The 19929-nt window shown below is 53.2% G+C and overlaps 1 protein-coding gene across 19 annotated transcripts in view; it reads right to left on the reverse strand.

The window, feature by feature from the left end:
• LRP8 (LDL receptor related protein 8) overlaps positions 1–19929 on the reverse strand; it is a 92394-nt gene that overhangs the window by 39633 nt on the left and 32832 nt on the right. For all 19 annotated transcript variants that reach the window (XM_010591261.2, XM_023549582.2, XM_023549579.2 and 16 more), the window contains exon 3: positions 6143–6265. In XM_010591261.2, coding sequence (XP_010589563.1) covers positions 6143–6265 — 123 coding nt within the window. The remainder of the gene's footprint in view (positions 1–6142; positions 6266–19929) is intronic.

Genomic DNA, 19929 nt, shown 5'->3' on the forward strand with positions numbered 1-19929 from the left:
ACCAGCATTTCCCAGAGTGCCCTCTGACCAAAGGGTGGGGACAAGAGGGCTCTGAGAAGTGCAGGTTCCTGGGCCCCTGCCCTTATTGATGGAATCCAGACTTTGAGGGCAGAGCCTAGAAATCTGCATTTTAGCAACCACTCTCCCACCCCCACCTCCCAGCCCAGGTGATTCCCATGCACTGCTGTTTGCAAATGCCTGGGTGAACATTCTACAAGTCTGCAAAATACAGGACATTTTTTCTCTTTAAAGGGCATTTCTTCTCTTTAATTTTTCTCTTAAGTTCACTCCCATAAAAATGATATAGGTGTCCCACATGCTTGCAAGCCCCCAAAAGAACACTGAGATGGAAGGACAAGGTACCCATTGAGCCCTGAGCCAGGCCCCGGGAAACAACCCCACAGAAGAGCTGGAAAGGAGCTGTATTTACTGAGCACCCATGGTCTATCAGCTGCTCCATGCTGGGCCATCGACCCTCACCACCGCCTACCAGGGAAGCCGCCCTGCAGGCTGTGAGCATGAACTCCGGGGTGCCATTCACAAAGACCATTGTGTCATGGTGCCTGGAGTGAAGAAGGGCAGCGGTCCTGCACGTAAGCACTCCATTTTACAGATGAGGAAACTGAGGCTCAGAGAGACAAGGTACTGGCCAGCAGGTAAGAGGCAGAGTCCGGATTCCTCTACCCTTTCCGCCAAGTCCCGCATGCTCCTGTGGGGAGGGAATGGACCTAGAACCAGCCCCAAACTCTCTACCCCAAAGCCCAGGAGATTGAAGTGGCTCTTGGCCATCCACACCACCTCTGGGACCTGGTTTCTGCAGATCTGCAGACCCCAGCACAGCAGGCAGGCGCTTGAACTTTTAATGAATATTTATACAGTTAATTGCATAACCTTTCAGCAAGGACAATGATTAAACAATCCGTCTGCTTCCTTTCTTTATAATTAATAAGACATTTGCTCTGTCCCTAAATAGACAGCTCTAATTACAGGCTCTTGAGGATTCAGCAATGCCTGACATCAGCCCACCTCTCCCACCTCCAAAGAGCCAAAGGCACCATCTTGGAATGCCAGGACACGAGGGCCTCAGAGGTCACGCCGATGAGTATCCACTGCAGTGACAAGGAGACCAAGGCCCAGAGAGAAGGACCTACCTAGGGTCACACAGCTACCAGATGTCGGGTGGCCCGACCACCTGTCTCCCTGAAAACTATCTGTCTTGATGCAGTGCTTCCCCAGTGCCAGGACTGGAACCCGGCTCTCCTCCGCACTCCCCGGGGAGTCGTTGTGGGTAAGTGTTGCTATGCAACCTCTCCCTATGAGGGGGGCACCATCATTACTGCCACTTGACAGATGGGGGGAGTGAAGCCCAGAGACAGAAGTCGCTTGCCCAAAGGCAGGTGGAGAGGGGCAGAACTGGACTTCATCCCAGGTCTCTCTAGCCCCACATTGCTGCTCCTAACCACTGCAATGAGGAGGTAGACCCTGTTGGCCTCATTGGCACCTCTGGGCAGGAGAGGGGCTGCTGGGGTGAGGGCTCACTGGGCCTTTGCTCAGGCAGGGCCCACCAGATGGCGGTCTGATGTCCACTTTCAGCATACTGAAGCCAAAGGCCCCCAGGCAGCATGATGCAGGAGAAAGCATGAGTTTTGGAGTTGGACACTCCTGGGTCCAGATGTCATTTACCATCATTGAGGTCCCAGGCGAGTCACTTAATCTACCTGCAGTTTGGCTTCCCTTGTCTGAAAAGGGGGTTAAATTATCTCCCATTGTTGGTGGGTGTTTTAATATGGAAACATTTGGAAGTCCCTACACTCAGAGCCTGGAAGTAACTCAGAGCTCGGGAAAACAGCTGCCCTTGTTTTACTTCCTGAAATGCGAATGGCTGGTGGGGGGTCCCTGGCTGCATCCTTGGGGACACCCGTTATCAGTCCACATGGTGAGCAGGATGCAGGCCAACCCTCCCCCCGCCCAGCAGCCTCTCGCTGTAACAGACATCCCCGAGGGGTGCCTTTGGCCTGCTACCCAAGTGTCCCCAGGTTCTGAAAGGCAGCAGTGAAGAACCCCACTGTCTCTCAAGCAACTGGAATCCCCCAAAGTCAGCAAGGAGGGTCTGAAACTCATCTTTGTATGCCTCTAGGCATTCATACATTCCCGGAGAATCCTACCCCAGAAAGCCAAATCCACTGGTACTTTCTCCAATTCATAAATTCACAAATTAATGAAAAGGAAAATGTCTGTTGAACAAAAGAATGGAAGTGCTTGGCAGCTGCTCACTGAGTGAGCATGTCTACAGTGTTAGCTCATGAAAGTCTTAGGGCAGACAGCCTCCAAATGGGGACTGTAAGCTCCCAAGGGGTCCAGTGACTCAGATGGCGGGAACTACCAGCGCCACTCAGTTGAGCTCCTACCCCAGAAAGCACAGCGCTGGGATATCCCACCTTGTAGAAGCGGACAGTTACACCTGGGAGCTCTTTTATACCAGGTCAGTCCCTAACTTGCTGGGCCATCTCAGCAAATCCCCTTTCCTCTCTGGGCTTCCATTTCCTCATCTCTAATGGGAAAGGGGAAACCCTGGTGACTCAGTGATTAAGCACTTGGCTGCTAACCGAAAGGTCAGTGGTTCGAACCCACCAGCAGCTCCTCAGAGAAAGATGTGACAGCCTGCTTCCACGGAGATTTACAGCCTTGGAAACCCTATGAGACAGTTCTATGCTGCCTGGTAGGGTCGCTATGAGTCGGAATCAACTTGATGGTAATGGGTTAATAGGAAAGGGAAGGAGCTCTGATGGCGCGGCAGTTAAGCACTTGGCTGCCAACCGAAAAGCTGGCAGTTCAAACCCACCCAGTGGCTCCATGGGAGAAAAGATCTGGTGATCTGCTCACCCCAGGATTAAAGCCTAGAAAACACGATGGGGTAGCTCTACTCTGTCACATGAGGGTCACTATGAGTCAAAAATCAACTCCACAGCACCCAACACCAGGAAACTGTGAGCGTGGTTAATCGATAAGTCGTCCCCCACCCTTCCAGGTGGGAAGGTTCTAAGATGCAGGAATAAAAGCCCATTTGCAATAAGCAGCACCCAGAAGAGTAACTCATTCACCTTGAACCATCCTCCCACCTCACCCCGAGCCCCTCCTAACACACACTGGAAGGAGCGTCAGAAGCCCTCCCCAATCAACTGAACTATAATTAGAGCTGAATTGCTACTGTCATTAGGCAAATGTTCTGGGCTTTCCTGTTGTGACTCCTGACTCTATCTGAGAGACACAGGAGCAGAACCAGAGTGAAACAAGGCTGTGAGAGATCACAGCCAGCCAGCGGCAGAAAAGACAGTGCAGAGAGCCCGGAATGGGTACCTGCTCCCAAACCCCTTCCCTCTGGATGCAACCCCCTCTCACTTACACTATTCTAATACCTTAAATTGGTGGTGGGGCAGGGGGAGGGTGGGAAGGGCCTGGAGTCAAAATATAATAATAAAAATAACACTGCCATTTACTCCGGCAGGGACAACTTGCCTGTGTTTGATCCTCACAAACCCCTGTAAGACAGGCACCATAACTCCATTTAACAGATGAACAAACTGAGACTCAGGGAGATTGGGCAATGTGCCTGAGGTTTCACAGGTTAAAGGACCTGAACCCAACTACATCAGATACCAAACCCATTAGGCTTTACTGCTTACAGTCTTTTTGGGAGGTGTGGAGGGGGCTCCATCCTGAGAGCTGGCACAGTCCCCAGGAACCTAGTAGGCTATGGAGGTTGCTATAGCAATGCCAATTAAATGGGCAGCAGGCTGGCTGCTGGGTTCCCATTCAGTCGGGGAGCTGTGAGCAAAGCTACCAGGTCTTGCTGCCCCAAATTCTGCCTGACCCTCAAGGTCCCCCTGGCCAACTTTCTCCAGGAAGCCCTTCCACTCACAGGCCTTCCTCCCTTCTAACCAATGTAACTGCTCAGGAAGTAGAATCCTGGGCCTTGTGCCCCGGCTCGGTGTAGGCAAAGGAGAAAGAGAGTCTCAGAACCCTAAGGGTCACAGAATTTCTGAGCCCAGAAATGTTAGAATCGTGAAGTCTTTGGAATTCTGGAATGTGAGAGACCGGGGTCCCAGAGGGGGCAAGAAGGATGCAGGACCTCACAGCAAATTACTGGAAAAGCCCTGAGGGGAACTGGGCCTCCCAACTCCTGGGGTGCTGCCTTTCCGGCTGAACCCTGAGGATACCCTGTCAAGCCTCAGAGGGGCTGGAGGCTATCTTTGTCATGGAAGACAGACCCTCCATGAATAAGCTGTGCAGTTTGAAGCAAGTCCCTCAACTTCTCTGAGCCTCCAGCTCAACTGTCAAATAATAGTGCCTTATAGCTGGGAGGAAGGAGGGATGAGGAGGGCCCCTGCACACCCAGAGAGAAGCATGGGGCAAGACAGGGAGGAGAGAGAGATGGGGAAAAGGAGGGTGAGGAAAAGAGCTGAGAAGGGAAGTGGTCAGAGTGTAGAGAGGCAGAGGGGGGCTCAAGGCAGCAGAGGTGGGGGAGGGGAGATGCAAAAGGACAACAGCAACACGAAGAGACAGGTGTGGGGAGAAGGGGGAGCATAACCCCAATAATAGCCATGGTGTGTTCCCTCTCCCCCTCCCCTCCTGCCCCAGGCAGCCTGCAATGGTGGAAAAGCCCCCCCTACCCAAGACCACATCCTTACAAAGCCTCCTCCCTAAACATGCATTCTTTCTCTGGTTCTAAGCCAAGTCCTGGCTCTCCCCTTGATACCCGGGAAGGCTTGGGCAAGTGCTGAACCTGTCCCAGCCTCAGCTTCCCTCTCTCTAAATGGGGATCCACCCCCCTCCCATTGCTGCGAGGATGGAAGTCAGCAGTGGGCGTGGCAGGGCTTTGTTCCCGGGGATGCTAAGACCAGGGCTGGGCTTCCCTCCTGAACAGGCCCCTCCAAGACAGCATGGAGTTTGGCTACTTGTGGGAGGAAAGGATGGGGCCTGAGGCATGACTGGGGGGTGGGGGGGCAAGGGCAGCTGTACAAGGAAACGTGGGCCCTTTGTCTCAGGGCGGGGTGGCTCTTGCTCTCCTTTTCTCTCCCTTTCTCTCTCTCACACGGAGACTGGTAGCTCTGTTGCTAGGAGACAAGGAAACCCAGTTATCACCAGCCACAGCCCTAGATGGGACTCTAGCCTCCATTGTGTCCCTGCCTCTGCCTCAGGGGTGGCTGTGACCCCAAAGACGGGCTCCCGGGGTCCCTGCCAGTGCCCACAGCCTCCACGTGCCCCCTCCCCCAGCCCTTTGTCTTCGGCTCATGATGCTGAAGCTTAGCCTTGGGGACTGTTTGGTCCTACCCGCCCCTTTCTCATCTTCTTTTTAATTTAACAAATGTCATGGAATGACCTGCTGGGTGTAAGTTTGCTTTGAGGATTAGGGCCTGGAACAGAAATCATGGAGAGACAAAGCCCTGAGTGGGGGGGCGGGGGGGGGCCGGCCTGGGGCTCGCTCTGGCCCTGTGCTCACCCTGGGCAGTCTCTGCCTCCACCCGGCCAGCCACAGAGGACTGGGCTCCCTGCTCCAGGGCTCAGCCCATCCGGGCAGAGGGAAGAGCTGGGCCCTCCAAGTCCTGGCTGGGGGGCTGTGGACAAGTCACTCAGCACTGAGCCTCAGTGTCCTCTGCAAAATGCAGAAAGTAATAGTACCTGCTTCGTAAGGCTGCCGTCGGGATGAAATGAGTTGATGCATACAGTTTGCTTAATGAAGTCCTGGCACACAGCAAGTGCTTAATAAGTATCAGCTGCCATTAATACTGTTAAAATTATGATTAAGGCCCTCAAGAAAAATAGTGGTGGAGGCTGGGGGTTGGCCTGGAAGACGTGCTGTAGTTACTCTGGGCAGGAGCATTCTGTGGGGCTGTTTCCGGCCCCCACTGTTCTGGGAACAGGGCCCAAGAAGGCTGTGAAGAAAGCCCAGAAATAGGTAACTAGAAAAACAGCAGCCTGACACATCTGACTATTTATAAAAAGCGTGGCCCAGAGCAGGCCTGGGGTTGTGCTCATCGACCACCTCACATGAGCCCCAGGATCACCCAACAGGGAAGATCTGATAAGGAAACTGAGGCCCAGAGCCAGGGCCACCCTCCCCGGACTGAGGGCCAGGACTCACTGCAAGTGGCCTCGGTCTCATCGGAGCCGTCAGGGCATTCCTCCTCGCCATCACACTTCCACCGCTCAGGGATGCAGTGGCCGTTGTCACAGGTAAAGTCGCTGTCTGCACAGGTCTTCTTGGCTGCGGGGCAAGGAGAAGAGGGTGAGGGGCTTGGTGGGCACATGAGACTTTTCTTGGACACACAGTCAGTCAGGTTTCCTTGGTCACTAGACCAGGGTACCCAGCCCACCAAGGAGAGAAGACTGGAGCACCAGGTGGAGACAGGTGACACCTGGGCCTGCTCTCCAGGAGTTCAAGTCCAGGAACAGTGACAGGATCCATCAGGCTGAGGGAATGCCCATTCCCATGTCACACCCTGACTCTTCCCTTAAAGTCCAGTTCCACTGTCACCACCTCTAGGAAGCCTTCTCCAATAGCTGCTTTAGCCCCTTCAGCCAGTTCTCAGCCCTTAGGCCTGCCTGTCCTACTTCCCCAACCATACTGGACACTGGGGGCCTCAGCATGCACCAGAGAGCTTGGTAATGAATCCTGAAAGCAAATGATTACTTTGTGGCAAGATTAATGAGGTGTTTTATGTGCTCAGAGTGGTAGAAAGAGCATCTCCCAGGCAAGGCCCTGGAGTTATCACATAAACCTGAATTGGTCCCTGCCCCAGGGGTACTGACAGGCTGGAGGGGGGACCTCCACACTGGGGTTTGAATCCTGCTCTGCCTCTTTCTAGTTGTGTGCCCTCAGGATGTCAACCTCTGAACCTCCATTTTCTTACCTCTATGAAGGGGAGAAGAAAGCAACGGGCTCTGAGGAGGAGTAATGGAAGTTATGACACGGGAAGAACACCCAGCAGAGATCCTGGCACAGAGCAGGTGCTCAGTCAGCAAGCACTATTGCTGTTTTTGTGGTCGAGTCTTAATGAGAAGTGAAGGAAACGGGGCATTCTGTGCCCTCACAGAGAACATGGCAGGCCTGGTAGCAGAGCTGGGACAAGAACACAGGGACTGACGCTAGCCCAGGGCCCTTTGCTGCTGCAGTGCCCTGTCCTGTGAGGAGCTTGATGTCAGGGAGGGGACAGGAAAGGGCTGCCCATATGCTTAGGGGCCATTATTATTGCTCTGTGCTGTCTTGAGAGAGGAGCCCCAGTGGTACAGTGGTTAAGCACTCTCCTGCTAACTGAAAGGTTGGCAGTTTGAACTCACCAGCTGCTCTGTGGGAGACAGATGTGGCAGTCTGCTTCCATAAAGATTACAGCCTTGGAAACCCTGTGGGGCAGTTCTACTCCGCCCTATAGCATCACTATGAGTCAGAATCAACTCATGGCAATGAGTTTGGTTTGGTCCTGTTGGGGTCCCTGGGTGGCACAAATTGTTCATGTTTGACTACTAACCTAAGGCTGGCATTTGGAACCCACCCAGAAGTACCCTGGAAGAAAGGCCTGGTGATCTGCTTCCATTAAAATTACAGTCAAGAAAATTCTATGATTAAAGATTTCATAGATGAATCCTGATCAAAAGGGGGAAAATGTAGAACAGAATTTCAAATTCTCCTGGAATCCAGATTTTTCTGGAGCCATGGAGGCTGGATGAATCCCTGCAGCTACTGCCACGAGATGATCTTTAAACTTTAAATCAAAAATACCCCCCTGAAGTCTTCTCAAAACCAAACAGTAGTTTAGCTTAACTGGTAAAGACTGTCTGCTTTGGCACTGTGCTCTTTTAAGGTCTATCTATATGGGATCCTGCCCTAGTGACACAGGGGTTCAACAATTGGCTGCTAACCAAAAGGTCGGCAGTTCAAACCCACCAGCTGCTCCATGGAAGAAAGATATGGAAGTCTGCTTTCTTAAAGATTACAGCCTTGGAAACCCTATGGGGCACTTCTACCCTGTCCTATAGAGTCACTATGAGTTGGAATCGACTTGACGGCCATGGGTTTGGTTTGGTTTTATATGGGATAAACTGACAACAACAACTTAAAAGATTAGCTAGGAAACTGAGGGAGCGGTGAGCTTATGTTAATGGGGAGGGAAAAACTCAGAAATGGAGGGTGGAAATGGTTGCACACCTTGAAGAATGTCACTGAACTGTGCATGTAGACATTGTTGAATGGTGTATGTTCTGCTGTGTATATTCTCAACAGCAACAAAAAGAAAATATATGTTTATAGAAAAGAAAGCGCTATGGAACAGTTCCACCCTGTAACACGTGGGGTCACCATGAGGCAGAATCAACTCGATGGCAATGGGTTTTTTCTTTATAGCTGTCCTAATGCCCCGCTCCTATCTGAGCATCAGCACCCATGCTGACTACATCTAGCCATCCAGGGCAGGAGTGAGGGTGGTCATCTTGACAGGCCTTTAGTGGGTGAGCCAGGGTTGCCTGGAGGCCACAAGGTTCCAGCCTTGATTTCCAGCATCCTCCACAATAGCCTGGGCTTCTAATTGTTAGGGGCTCATCTGTATCAAATCTGCATTCAATTTGCACGCCAACCTTGGGCTGAGGGTCCAAGACCTTCTACAGAACAACATGGTATGAGAGAAAGAGAGCACTGGACAAGGCGTCAGGAGGCCTGGATTCAAGTCCTTGCTGTGCTGTGTCTGTTGTGTGTCCTCAAGCAAATCACTGGACCTTTCTGACCCTCAGTTTCTTTGTTGGAAAAATGGATGGTGATTTGGCAAGCTAATTCCTCAGGCAGTCCCAGATCAGGAGGCCTAGGAATGGGTTGGGGGAGTCTCTTTTCAGCTCAAGGGGGGACGCCTCAGCACAGAGCAGTAACTCACCCCAAGCCTTGAGGAGCCTAGACCCCCAACTCAGATGTGCCAGACTCCAAAGCCAAAGTCCTCCTCTTGAATGACCTTTGGGCTGGATGTGATCTCAGGGGCCACCAGGTCCCTGTTTCTGCCCAGGTCCTAATAGGTCCCTTGGCCCCAGCCTGTCTCCCCACACTTCCCAATCTGGCCCAACTCAGCTGCTGGTGAGTCCCCGCACTCCCTGTGCTATTTATTCCAACACTCCTTGCTCAAGCTGTCATTTGTCTGAAAGCCCTTTCCCACACCTCCACCTTATTTCCTTTACACACTGGGCTTAGATATCACCTCCTCTGAGAAGCCTTCCCTGACCATCTCCAGTCTGGATTAGAGGCCTCCCGTGAGCTCTTACAATCCCCTGAACTTCCCTCCAGGTTGGGTTGGAAATAGGCAAACTATCTCTGTAAAGGGCCAGAAAGTAAATACTTTAGGTTTTTCAGACCCGTATGGTCTCTGTCACAGCTACTCATCTGTCATTGTAGAGTGAAAGCAGCCACAGGTAATAGGTAAGTGAATCAGCGTGGCTTAGTTCAAATATAACTTTATTTATAACACAGGCAACAGGTCACATGTAGCCTGTGGGCCATAGTTTGACAATTGCTCTAGATCACCATGGTCCAACATGGTTTGTTTTCCGGCCTTTCCCTCCACTGGCCTGATGCTTCTTCAGGGCAGGAGTTATGTCAGATTCAGGATCCAACTCTGGGTAGATCTCAGTGGGATGCTGAACTGAACAGAAACATAGCTCCCTGGCCTCTGCTCCTATACCTCTAGGGCTGGGGCTCACCGCCCCCCCAGGAAACCCCTTCTTCTTGGCCAGGTTTATGTAAGTCCTCCCAGGCCCCCCTGGCTGCCTCTGAGACCCTGTCTTCTCCCTTTGCCAGGGATCTGGGGACAGGGATTGGGACCCCTGAATCTGTTCCATTTCTGCCTTTCTTTTCAACAGAATCCACATAGCATATTTGCATTTTAAGCTGAGTTTCCTTCACACTTTCCTTAGAAACACACCTCTGTATGCCTAGGGCTAGAAAACAACCAAGGAATCAGAGTCCACCTAGAGATGGGGTGCCTAAGCCCCAGAGAAGAAAAGGGGCTGGCCTAGGGACACACAGCAAGGAAAAGACAAGAAACAGCTCTCCTGCCTCCTGGCCCAGGGCCCCAAAGAGGCCCTCCTTAAGCCTAGCACCCAGGGGCAGTTGTCAGTAATAGATACCAATATAGCCTTTTGATAAATCATAGCTCATAATCATATTAAAGTAAGTACCATAATAAACCATGCATCTGGAACATGTCCTAATGTGAATACCAGTGGATTTCCCTCCACAAGAAAACTCAGAATCTAAAAAAAAAAAGAAACGCATATCCTAGTGTTTTGTCTTTCCTGCTCTAATACTGAGTGCATCCCGTGTGCTAGTCTCTGTGCTTTACTCAGGCAGCCCATGAAGAAGGCCCCACTACATCCCCACCTGACATAGAAGACATCCAGGCCTGGAGATGTTACATTACACACCCAAGGTCACATCTGGGTAAGAGCAGGGCCACAATTTGAACCCAGTCAGGCACCTGCTCTGACCCACCATAGCTCCTCAAACAAAACACTTAGTGGCATCAGATGTAGAAGAGCCCCAAGTAGGTGCGAAAGCCCCATGGAAACGTGAGTTTAGTGTTCCACGAGCCCTGGCTCTGTACAGGCTCTGCACCGAGCACACAGAAGAGAATCCACCCAGCCGCCCCCAGAAGTGAGCAAGCGGGCAGGCCTGGCAAGAATGCTCCACAGGCAGGCAGCCCCAGAACAGTAAAGCAGGTTCCAAAAGGGGATAAAGGGACTCTGTCACTGGGCATATAGGGTCAGCTGGGTGCCCATCAAAGATCCCCTCCTACTGTCATTCTGGGGGTGAGCTTGGGCCCCCACAGTGTGCCAAACCCTGGTAGAGCCTGGGGAAGGAGTCCAGAGCAGCTGAAAGTGCCATCACAGTCCTGAAGGGCAGCCTCAAGGCCAGCTGGGCACAGGAGGTAGCAGTCACAGGGGCAGGAACCCTATGGTGGTAAGTGTAAGCGTTTTCCCAAATTTTTTTTATTGTCGTAAAACATATATAACATAAAATTTGTCATTTTGACCATTTTTAAGTGTACAATTCAGTGGCATTAATTACATGCACCATGTTGTGCAGATATCACACCAGTATTTATTTACAAAATCTTTTCACCACCCCAAACAGAAACTCAGTACCCACTGAGCAATAATTCCCCATTCCTCCTTCACTCCTGCGCCGGTAACTGCTAACTTACTTGCTGTCTCTATACATATTGCCTATTGTAGACATTTCATATAAGTGGGATCATCCAATATTTGTCCTGTTGGTCCTGGCTTATTTCACTTAGCATAATGTTGTCAAGGTTCATTCATGTTGAAACATGTGTCAGAACTTCATTTCTCTTTATGACTGAACAATATTTCATTGTATGTATATACCACATTTTGTTTATCCATTCATATGTTGAAGGACATGGTGGTGTTTTTTGGAACAAAGTTGTTCACTGTCTGGACCAGTCTGGACATTTTCCACCCTGGCTCTGGCCTGGCACCTTTCAACCGCTATTCCAGTGAATGACTCCTCACAATTATTCTGATAGTTGTTGTTAATCCCATTTTACAGAAGAGGAAATTAAGGCTCAAAGAGGTGAGGGCCCTGCCTGGCACCATAGAAGTGGTAGGTGGCAGATGTGGGATTCCAACTTGGTGTTGCAGCTGCCAAAGCTTGGGCTCTTTCCTCTAAGGCCCTCAGCCCGTCACACTAAGAATGACGACCCGGGGGGAACTTTAATGTGACTAGTGAAACACCTTTCAGCTCCCAGGGGTCACAGGATGAGGCACAGTGGGGCAGGATCAACCAGATGGCACAGAGGTGCCTGACTGAGGCAAAACGGCTCAGAAGGGCGCAGCAGAATAAGCCTGGGTCTGGGATGACCTGTGGTCTACCTTGGGGAAACTGAGGCAGCACAGCTACTTTCAGGTTTAGTCCTAGACTAAACCATTTTGGAAGGCCCCGTCCGAAGAGTAACTACATGAAAGGATTTGGAATCAGTGCTGAGACTGAATCCTGGCACAGCCATCCCCTCACTGGTGACCCTGAGCAAGTTCCTTCTCTCTCTGGGCAAGTGGGTATGGTAGCTTTCCCATGCAGCACTACACGAGGACAAAAGTTAAAAGGGTTCTCTCAGGAATCTCAGCAAGCATCCAAACGTTAAGTTGTTGAGTGTAATGTGCCCGACGCCCCTCATCAAGGGGACACAACAGTCCTGCCAAGACATAAGGGTTGAGCAGTCGTTCTGGGACCATCTGAGCAAGCCATGCTAGACCCCCACTCTCCTGGCCTTGGCTCTGGTTCCCAGGGCGAGTCCCCAACTGGGCTCAAGGCCATGCAGCTCCCTGTTTCCAGGGATTTATGTCTCTCCATGCTGGTCTGCCCCTTGGACAATGCCCACCTCTGTGAGTCCTGTGCTTCACACCCCAGGAGCATCACATAGTTATCCAGGGTCTGTGACATCATAATCTGGTGCCATGGCAACAGATGGGCTGCCACAAAGGACTCAGAATTTCAGGGGCCAATGAGGAGAGGCTGACCCCAGGGCAGAGGCGGGGAGAATGGGAAATCCAGGACAAAGGAAGTGGGAGCTGCTGTTTGTAACAAGAATGCAGGCTGAGGAAAGAGCCTGACAGTCCATGGTCTAACGAGCTCTGGCTCTGTCACCTGTGGGCTGTGTGACCTTTTGCAAGTTGTACAACTTCTCTGAGCCTCAATTCTTCCTCTGGCACCCAGGGATAATATCCCTACCTTGCCAAACCCGTAGCGTTGTTGTGAGGAGCAAATGGGCCAAGGATGGTGCCAGGGATGTATAAATTGAAAAGCATAAAGGTGCAAGCTGGAGGCGTATGAGGTCACACCCCTGGCTCCAGCTGCTGTGTATGTGACCCTGGGTCTGCCAGTCACCCTGCGGGGCCTGCCTCTGCATCTGGAAAGTGGAGGTGTAGTGCTGACTGATTCTTAAGCCCCTTTTAGTGCCCAGAGTCTATGATCTTGTGAAATTATTATGATCACTCGGCACCTCCCTCCCCGCCCCCAGAGGCGTCCTTCCTTGAGATAATACGTATCCTTCATGGCTGTTGTTCCCACCCACGCTCATCCTTGCAGCCTCGGTGTAGAGAGGGGGCTTCAAAACAAAGATCAGCCAGGGCTGCCAGGCAAGCTGGTTTGTGTGGCTTCCTCTTAGCCATCACAAGAGCTGAGGGTCTTGCAGGTCTCTAGACAGCTCTCCCCTTCCACAAGCCAGAGCACCAAGTCCCAGAGAGAAGGTTGGTTGCTCCGTATTTCTGCAGATGGGCTGCAGCTGAACCCAGGTGTCCTGATTCCAAATCCCACTGTGTGGCCAGAAAGCCAGAGGAGGGCCACCCAGCCCAGAGGTCAGGGAACGCTTCCTGGAGGAGGTAGACCATATTCAAGGAAGAGAAGGAGTCGGCCAAGCCATGAGATTGGAGCGATCAATTAAGGACATTCCAGGAAGAGGGATCACAGGCCTGGGGGTGTGAAGGAGCTAACAGACCAGCCATTCAGGGCTAAGGAGGGGCCGAGTGCAAGGAACCTGGGAGCTTGGCCAGGTCAGGCCAACTCACCCCTTCTGGCACCACGCCACCCCTCAGAAACCCAGTGCAGGGGTCTGCCTTTTCCTGAGCTCACCTAGGGGCTCCCCACCTCTGTTCAGCATGGGCTGCTATTTAGAAGCCAACAAAACCCATGGGCCCAGGCTGCCAGGGCTTCCTTCAGGATTGGGTGAGCCATGTAAGACAGATGATCGCCCCAAGCAGAGGAAACCCATTGCCAAACCTGTTGCTGTGAGTGGATTTCGACTCATAGCGACCCTATAGGACAGGGTAGAACTGCCCCATGGGGTTTCCAAGGAGCGCCTGGTAGATTTGAACTGCCGACCTTTTGCTTTGCAGCCATAGCTCTTAACCACTACACCACCAGGGTTTCCCAAGCAGAGGAAGAGAGGGGCAAAGTGCAGGCCAGAGAGCACAGGTGGTCGTCATGAATTTTACCCCATGGAGATTCCTGATGTCCACTGGCTTACTAAAGGCCCTGAGAGGGCCTGCAGTAAAGATCTCTCATTGACTTTGTTTATCCCCAGCACTTCCCAAACATGTTTAACCAAGGAACTCCTTTTTTGGATGCCATATCTATCAATTTCCCAAGAAATGAGTGGTCCCATGAGCAACACCCGGGGAAACACTGCTGTGGTGTAGCCCCTTATCCTACAGATGAGAAGATGAGGCCCAGAGAGGGGAAGCACTGGCCTACAATCACACAGCAGAGCCTGGTATCATCCTCTGACTCTGAGCCAGCTCTACTAAAAAAAACTGAAAAATAGGAGGTGTTTGCAGAGCACTTGGCCTAGAGTGACACAAAGGAGATCCCAGCACTCAGACCAGGGACTTATCCAGAGGAGGGCCCAGGATGAGGGAGAGGGGGCTGATACCAGGCCACATGGGGCAGGGAGGTTAAGAGAGATGTCAGGGCCACAGGCTCCATCTGCCCTCAGGTTTCTACAGACAAGTCCTGGGCCCCAGGGAATGTTCCTTGAAGGCACACCAGGGACCCATAGGAAGGGTGGATTCCAGCTCAACATTGTTGCTGTGTGACCTGGGGAGGATACCTGCTCCTCCCAGGGCAGCTGAGCGGCTGAGAGCAAAGATGTAAATAAAGCCCCTACCTTGGAGCTGGTGCACACTTCCTCTCCCAGCCCAGCCAGCACCGGGTGGCCTGGCTCCAGCCCACAGCCCAGCCCTAAGGCAGCTGGGCCACTTGTACCGGGGTTGGGGAGATGAAAGGGCTGACCGCCTCCCTCCCCGCCCCTCCCCCACCGGCTACCCTTTTGCAGAGCTCACCAGGCCCTGGTGTTGCCAAGACGACCGCTGCCAGCAGAACGCAAATCCGGGGTGGGGGTGGGGGGTGTGCCAGCCCGCCCCTGGCCTACTAACCTGGCAGGCAGATTTAAATGACAGCCCAGGAAGCCACTATTGAACTGTCACCCCAGTCAACGGGACGACAGACCCGGAGTGTTCTCTGGCCGTGGCAACAACACAGCAGGAGTGAGAGGGGGAGGAGACAGTGGCCTGGAGCAACCTGCACCCCCCCCAGGGGCCCCCCTCCTGCCTGCACATCCACCCGCCGGCCAGAGCCACCCTCTCAGGCTGCGGCGGGTCCTGCCAAGCGCAGGGCCTGGCAACTTTATTCTTTATTTTTAAGAGAAGGAGCCCTCTTTCCTAGTGTAACCTCAACATACGAAACAGATAAAATGGACCTGCACTGTTGGAAACAGGCCCTGGAAGAGACCGCCTTGGCTCTGTTTCCCCAGCGCCTCCTCAAAAGCCCCAGGGGGGGCTCCAGGAAACACTGGGGTTTAGAACCCATCACCAGCAGCTTCTGGGTTCAGCAGCACTGGGCTCAAACCTGGACCCCCGTGGACTTGTGATGTGTCTGAGAATCCCCAGTTTAAGATCACATGCATCTAACGGTATAACATTTAAAGCAGCTTCCGTGTGTTTAAGGTGTAAAGGAGCCCAGGTGGCGCAAGCGGTTTGCAATCAGCTGCTAACCTAAAGGCTCCGCAGGAGGAGGTCCTGGTGCTTTGTAAGGATTACAGCTAGGAAGCCTGACGGAGCAGTTGTACTCTGTAACACCTGGGACTGCTGTGAGTCAGGGGCCAACCTGACAGCAGCTGACAACAACCCTCTAAGGACCCGAGATTCTAAGACTGAGGCTCTGATCTGTACATCCTAAGCTCCTGCGACAAGACTCCAAGACGGCCAATGCATGAGTCACAGGTGTCGATAAGCTCTGGATGACCCCTGATTCCATTTCCACAAGGGACTGTGTGCTCAGCCTCCGTGTCCACATGGTGACAGTCTCAGACTCAAGCTCCTTGTGAAGTCTGAAAGGCAAACCGTTCCCACAGTGTCTGGACAGGGCCTCGCGGGAAGCCAGCACCCACCGGAGCACACTGAGCAGGGCTCAGCTGGCAGTTTTGTGCCGCCCAGCCGGCTCCGGAGCTCAGGCCACCACCATCCATCAGCAGGTGACATCTGAGTTTCCTTTCCCCCGACCCTCTCATCCCACTTGGGGAGAAAGAGGAACCGAAGCAGCAGTAGGCGCTGAGGGGGAGGGCAGACATGTGAAGGGTTTGAGGGAGACGAAGTGGGGTGAGTGTGAGGAGCACCACTTTCTGGGCAGGGCATCCTCGCTTTCAAATTGAAAAAGATTTTTCTCAAAATTGTCCAGGTTCTCCCCTCCCACTCACCATAGAGCTAGCTACACATTTCTAACCATGTCAAACCATAAGACAAAACAAAAGGTGTCAAAATGAGGTTATGAAGGGTCGGGGAGGTCAGAGGGAGAGACTGAACTGAACGGGAGGCAGGCACAGGGATGTCTTCCTGGAAGAGCTGGCACTTGGGGTGGGTCCGATTCCCCGGGTGGAAGTGGGGAAGCTGCTCCAGGTAGCAGGATGGACAAGCTCCAGGACACATCCCAGGATGACATGGGGAAGTCAGGATCAGCACAGTGTCCTGTGATCACGCAGTGGGCAGAGGTATTAATTACTCCATGAGTTATCCACACCACCCTGTCCCAAATGAAGAGACACTGTCCTCAGGCAAACTCAGCTGGGGGCCCTGAAGGGGAGGGACTTGAACAAGATTACACTGCCAGTATGTATCAGTGTCAGGACTTGAACCCAGGCACCTCTCCCCTGGCCCAGGGCTCTTAGTGTTCTCAGCCTGGGTGTCCACCTGACCCCACACGAGTGCCTCCCTATCATTTCTGAAAGGTCCCCTCATCTCAGTGTCCCCCTTGCACCACTTCACACTGAGCAGGTGCCATATGACCCTGACAAACCGTCCTCCCACTCTGGGCCTCAGTTTCCTCATGCGAACAAGTCTCTAAGGACCCCCTCCATCTGACATTCCCCATCTGTGACCTCACTACATGAATCATTTTTGGTTCTTGGTTCTGTCAAGCCCCTCCAAGAGGGTCAACTGGGGCTTCCCACAGGCAAGTCCCTTCTCTCTGGCTCTAGCACATCCCAGCTGGTCTCACTGTCACCAAGGTAGGCCCAAGCCTTCGCTGGGGTATGTGGGACTCCCTGTCGCCACAGGGAAGAAGAGCGTCTCCGAGGGACAGACGACAAAGGTATCTTCCTGTCTCAGTGATTTGTGGGAGGTATTGAGCCAGTGACAGCTGTGGGGGGTGGGGTAGAGGGGCAAGTGGGGAGATGGGTGTGGGGGAGCAGTGGGGGCGTTGGGATCAGCAGGGGTCCTGCAAAGGGACCAAGCATGGTCCATGGGGTGCTGCTTGGAGGAGCTGGCACACATGGCAAAGGCGGGCCACTTCCCTGCCAACCCCAGGCTCCATCCAATCTCACCCAGCTTTTCAGCCACCCACATGGCACTGGGATTATAAATCCCAGGGAAACAGCTGGAGCAAAATTCATGGTATCTTCAAGGTAGATGCCACCAGAGGGCAGGAAGTATGGCCAGGAAACCCTCTATAGCTTCCAGCCCAGAGTCCTGCCTGGGTCCCCGCTTCACATTCCCCCTTCATTTGGACAGTTGGGGAGCAGTACGGATCCTAGGCCTTCTTTGACCAAAGGACTTTCTTGTCTGACCTGCCAGGCCACCTGGAGCTGGAAGATACATGGCTGCCTCCCTCAGGCAGACCCCAGAGCTCACCAAGGACCCCCTTTCCAGGCCCTGTTCTCCTGGCCACCAACACCTGATGGGAAGAAGCAGCTTCAGCTTCCTCTTCTGCAGCTGAGGAGAAGTCTCCAGCCCTCCTTTCAGCCCTGCTCTGCCTTCGACATACTGTGATGCTGGGCAGACCTTTCCGGGCTCTGCTACTTGGCCCCACTGACTGTATATGGGAAACCCAGGGCTCCCAGCATAGCTCTGAGACCCCAGGAGGTGCACACACAGCCTCAGTCGACAGTTTGAACCGGTATGCTAAGGTGGCGAAGGCAGGCAGTCAGTCATTCCTGGTGCAGCTGAGTGGGGCGAGGGAATGAGTGATCTTGAGATGACCCAGGCTGACTGGGGAGGAACAGTGAGTCCCTGGGCCCTGCTGTGGGCAGCAATGTTGATGCAGCACCCTCCACCCACCAGGCAGTGGCTGCACATGCTGGGAAGTAGCCCTAGCTAAGTGGAAAATGCAAATACTTTCATCAATAAGGCTGGTAGGAGAAGTGTTTCCCAAGAGGAGCCCTCCTAGCCCATCCCAGTGACAAACGGGCAGAAACACCCTGTTATTGGGAAATCCATCTCCTGGTGCTGGCCCTGCTGCATCTCTGGGACGCCCCTCTGTGCTGGGTCCTGGGCTTCTTGACAGGTTGTGTGGGACTGGCTGCGCCCAGGAGGCTAGTAAGAGCTCGCCGCCCACCCCCCCAAGCCCCACCTGTGTGCCTGGCATGAGGTCTGAGTGTCAGGGTGTCACTCTGTACCACTGCTGAGGCCTGTGCCGGGGAGGCTGCTGGCTTTTGTTTGGAGAGAAGTTAAGATTATTTCACTGAGAATGGGGTTAGCATTGGCAGGACTTGAACAGCTCTCTCCTACTCTTGACCCAGGGTCTTGACTCTGCTGTGTGACCTTGGGTAAGTTCCTTGCCATCTCTGTGCCTTGCTGTCGTCCTCTATGACATGACAGGAGCAGAAAAGCTGATTTCCAGTTCCTTTCCTTTTGAGGTATGGTGTTAGCCACTACCAGGCTCAGAGTGAGGCTGACAGAAAGGAAACTGTGCCTTGGTCCCCCAGCCCTCACAGTCTGCCCATGTATGGGGAGCAGGGCTATAAACCAAAGACCTTGCCCAATCAGGGAACCATCTTTCTAAACTGCAAACCTGTCCTTGTCCTGCCTGGCTTCCCGGGTCCCCTAGAACATGACCAAGTGCCCTAACAGGGTACTCAGGAACACCTGAAGCTGCCCTGCTAACTGCTCTGGCCTGTCCTTGACCACCTGCCTCCCACAATTGGTCACCGGTCACAGGACAAACCATGGGCTTTCCCACCCGCTGCCTTTACTGGTACAACTCCACATCCAGCTGGCAAAACTCTCCCACCCCTCAAGACCATGTCAATCATCAACTGTTGATAGCACCTGACACTGGCCCCACCCCAGTGAGGCAGAAATGAGTGGAGCCCCAGCCTGGGCCTACCGGGGTCCAGAGCTCCCAGGGTAGAACTTTAGTAAACTCAATTACCCATGGGGTGGTTGTTTTTGCCACTATCTTTCTCGCAGGTGAGACCCTGGCAGTCCCCACAGGAAGCCCTTCCAGGCTTTGTTCACCTTGGCCGTCAAGCACCAAGAAGATGTGTAGCCCCCCACCCCCTGCCCCGGACGGTACTCATCTCCCTGTTGACAGCCTGGGGAAGCCCTGGGAGTGCTCCTCCAGACCAGAGTGGGCTCAGTAAATCATCCCAACGGCTCAGTGAGCCGGTGACACACAGCTCAGCCATCGCTGTAGAGCCAGGCTCAGAGAGATACAAACCCTTCCCCTTCTCATCCTCGCCAGGTCCCAGCTGTGGGAAAGCCCTTCATGGGCCTTCTCTGGGCATTACTCCAGGTTGCCTCTGCCTCTGACATCTGGTCTGACTTTGGGATGCCCCTTACTCTAACTGTGCCTCAGTCTCCTAGACACCAGAGGAGGAAGGAGGCAGTTTTTCCATGCCCACGATACACAGGCCCTGCTGCAGGTCCTCACAAGGGCATCAGGGGTCTGGGGCAGGGCTGAGTCCTGTGAGCTGGCATCATCATTGGCACCTGTTTTTCAAAGAAGGAGGCAGGTGTGCTGCTGGGTAATGAGGGTGGCAGAGCACTGGCTCAGGGTGATGGTCAGTAGAGAGAAGTGGGGGACCTGAAGGCAAGGGCAACAGAGGGTAG

This window comes from Loxodonta africana, chromosome 3 (genome assembly GCF_030014295.1).
Source record: "Loxodonta africana isolate mLoxAfr1 chromosome 3, mLoxAfr1.hap2, whole genome shotgun sequence".
Taxonomy (NCBI): Eukaryota; Metazoa; Chordata; class Mammalia; order Proboscidea; family Elephantidae; genus Loxodonta; species Loxodonta africana.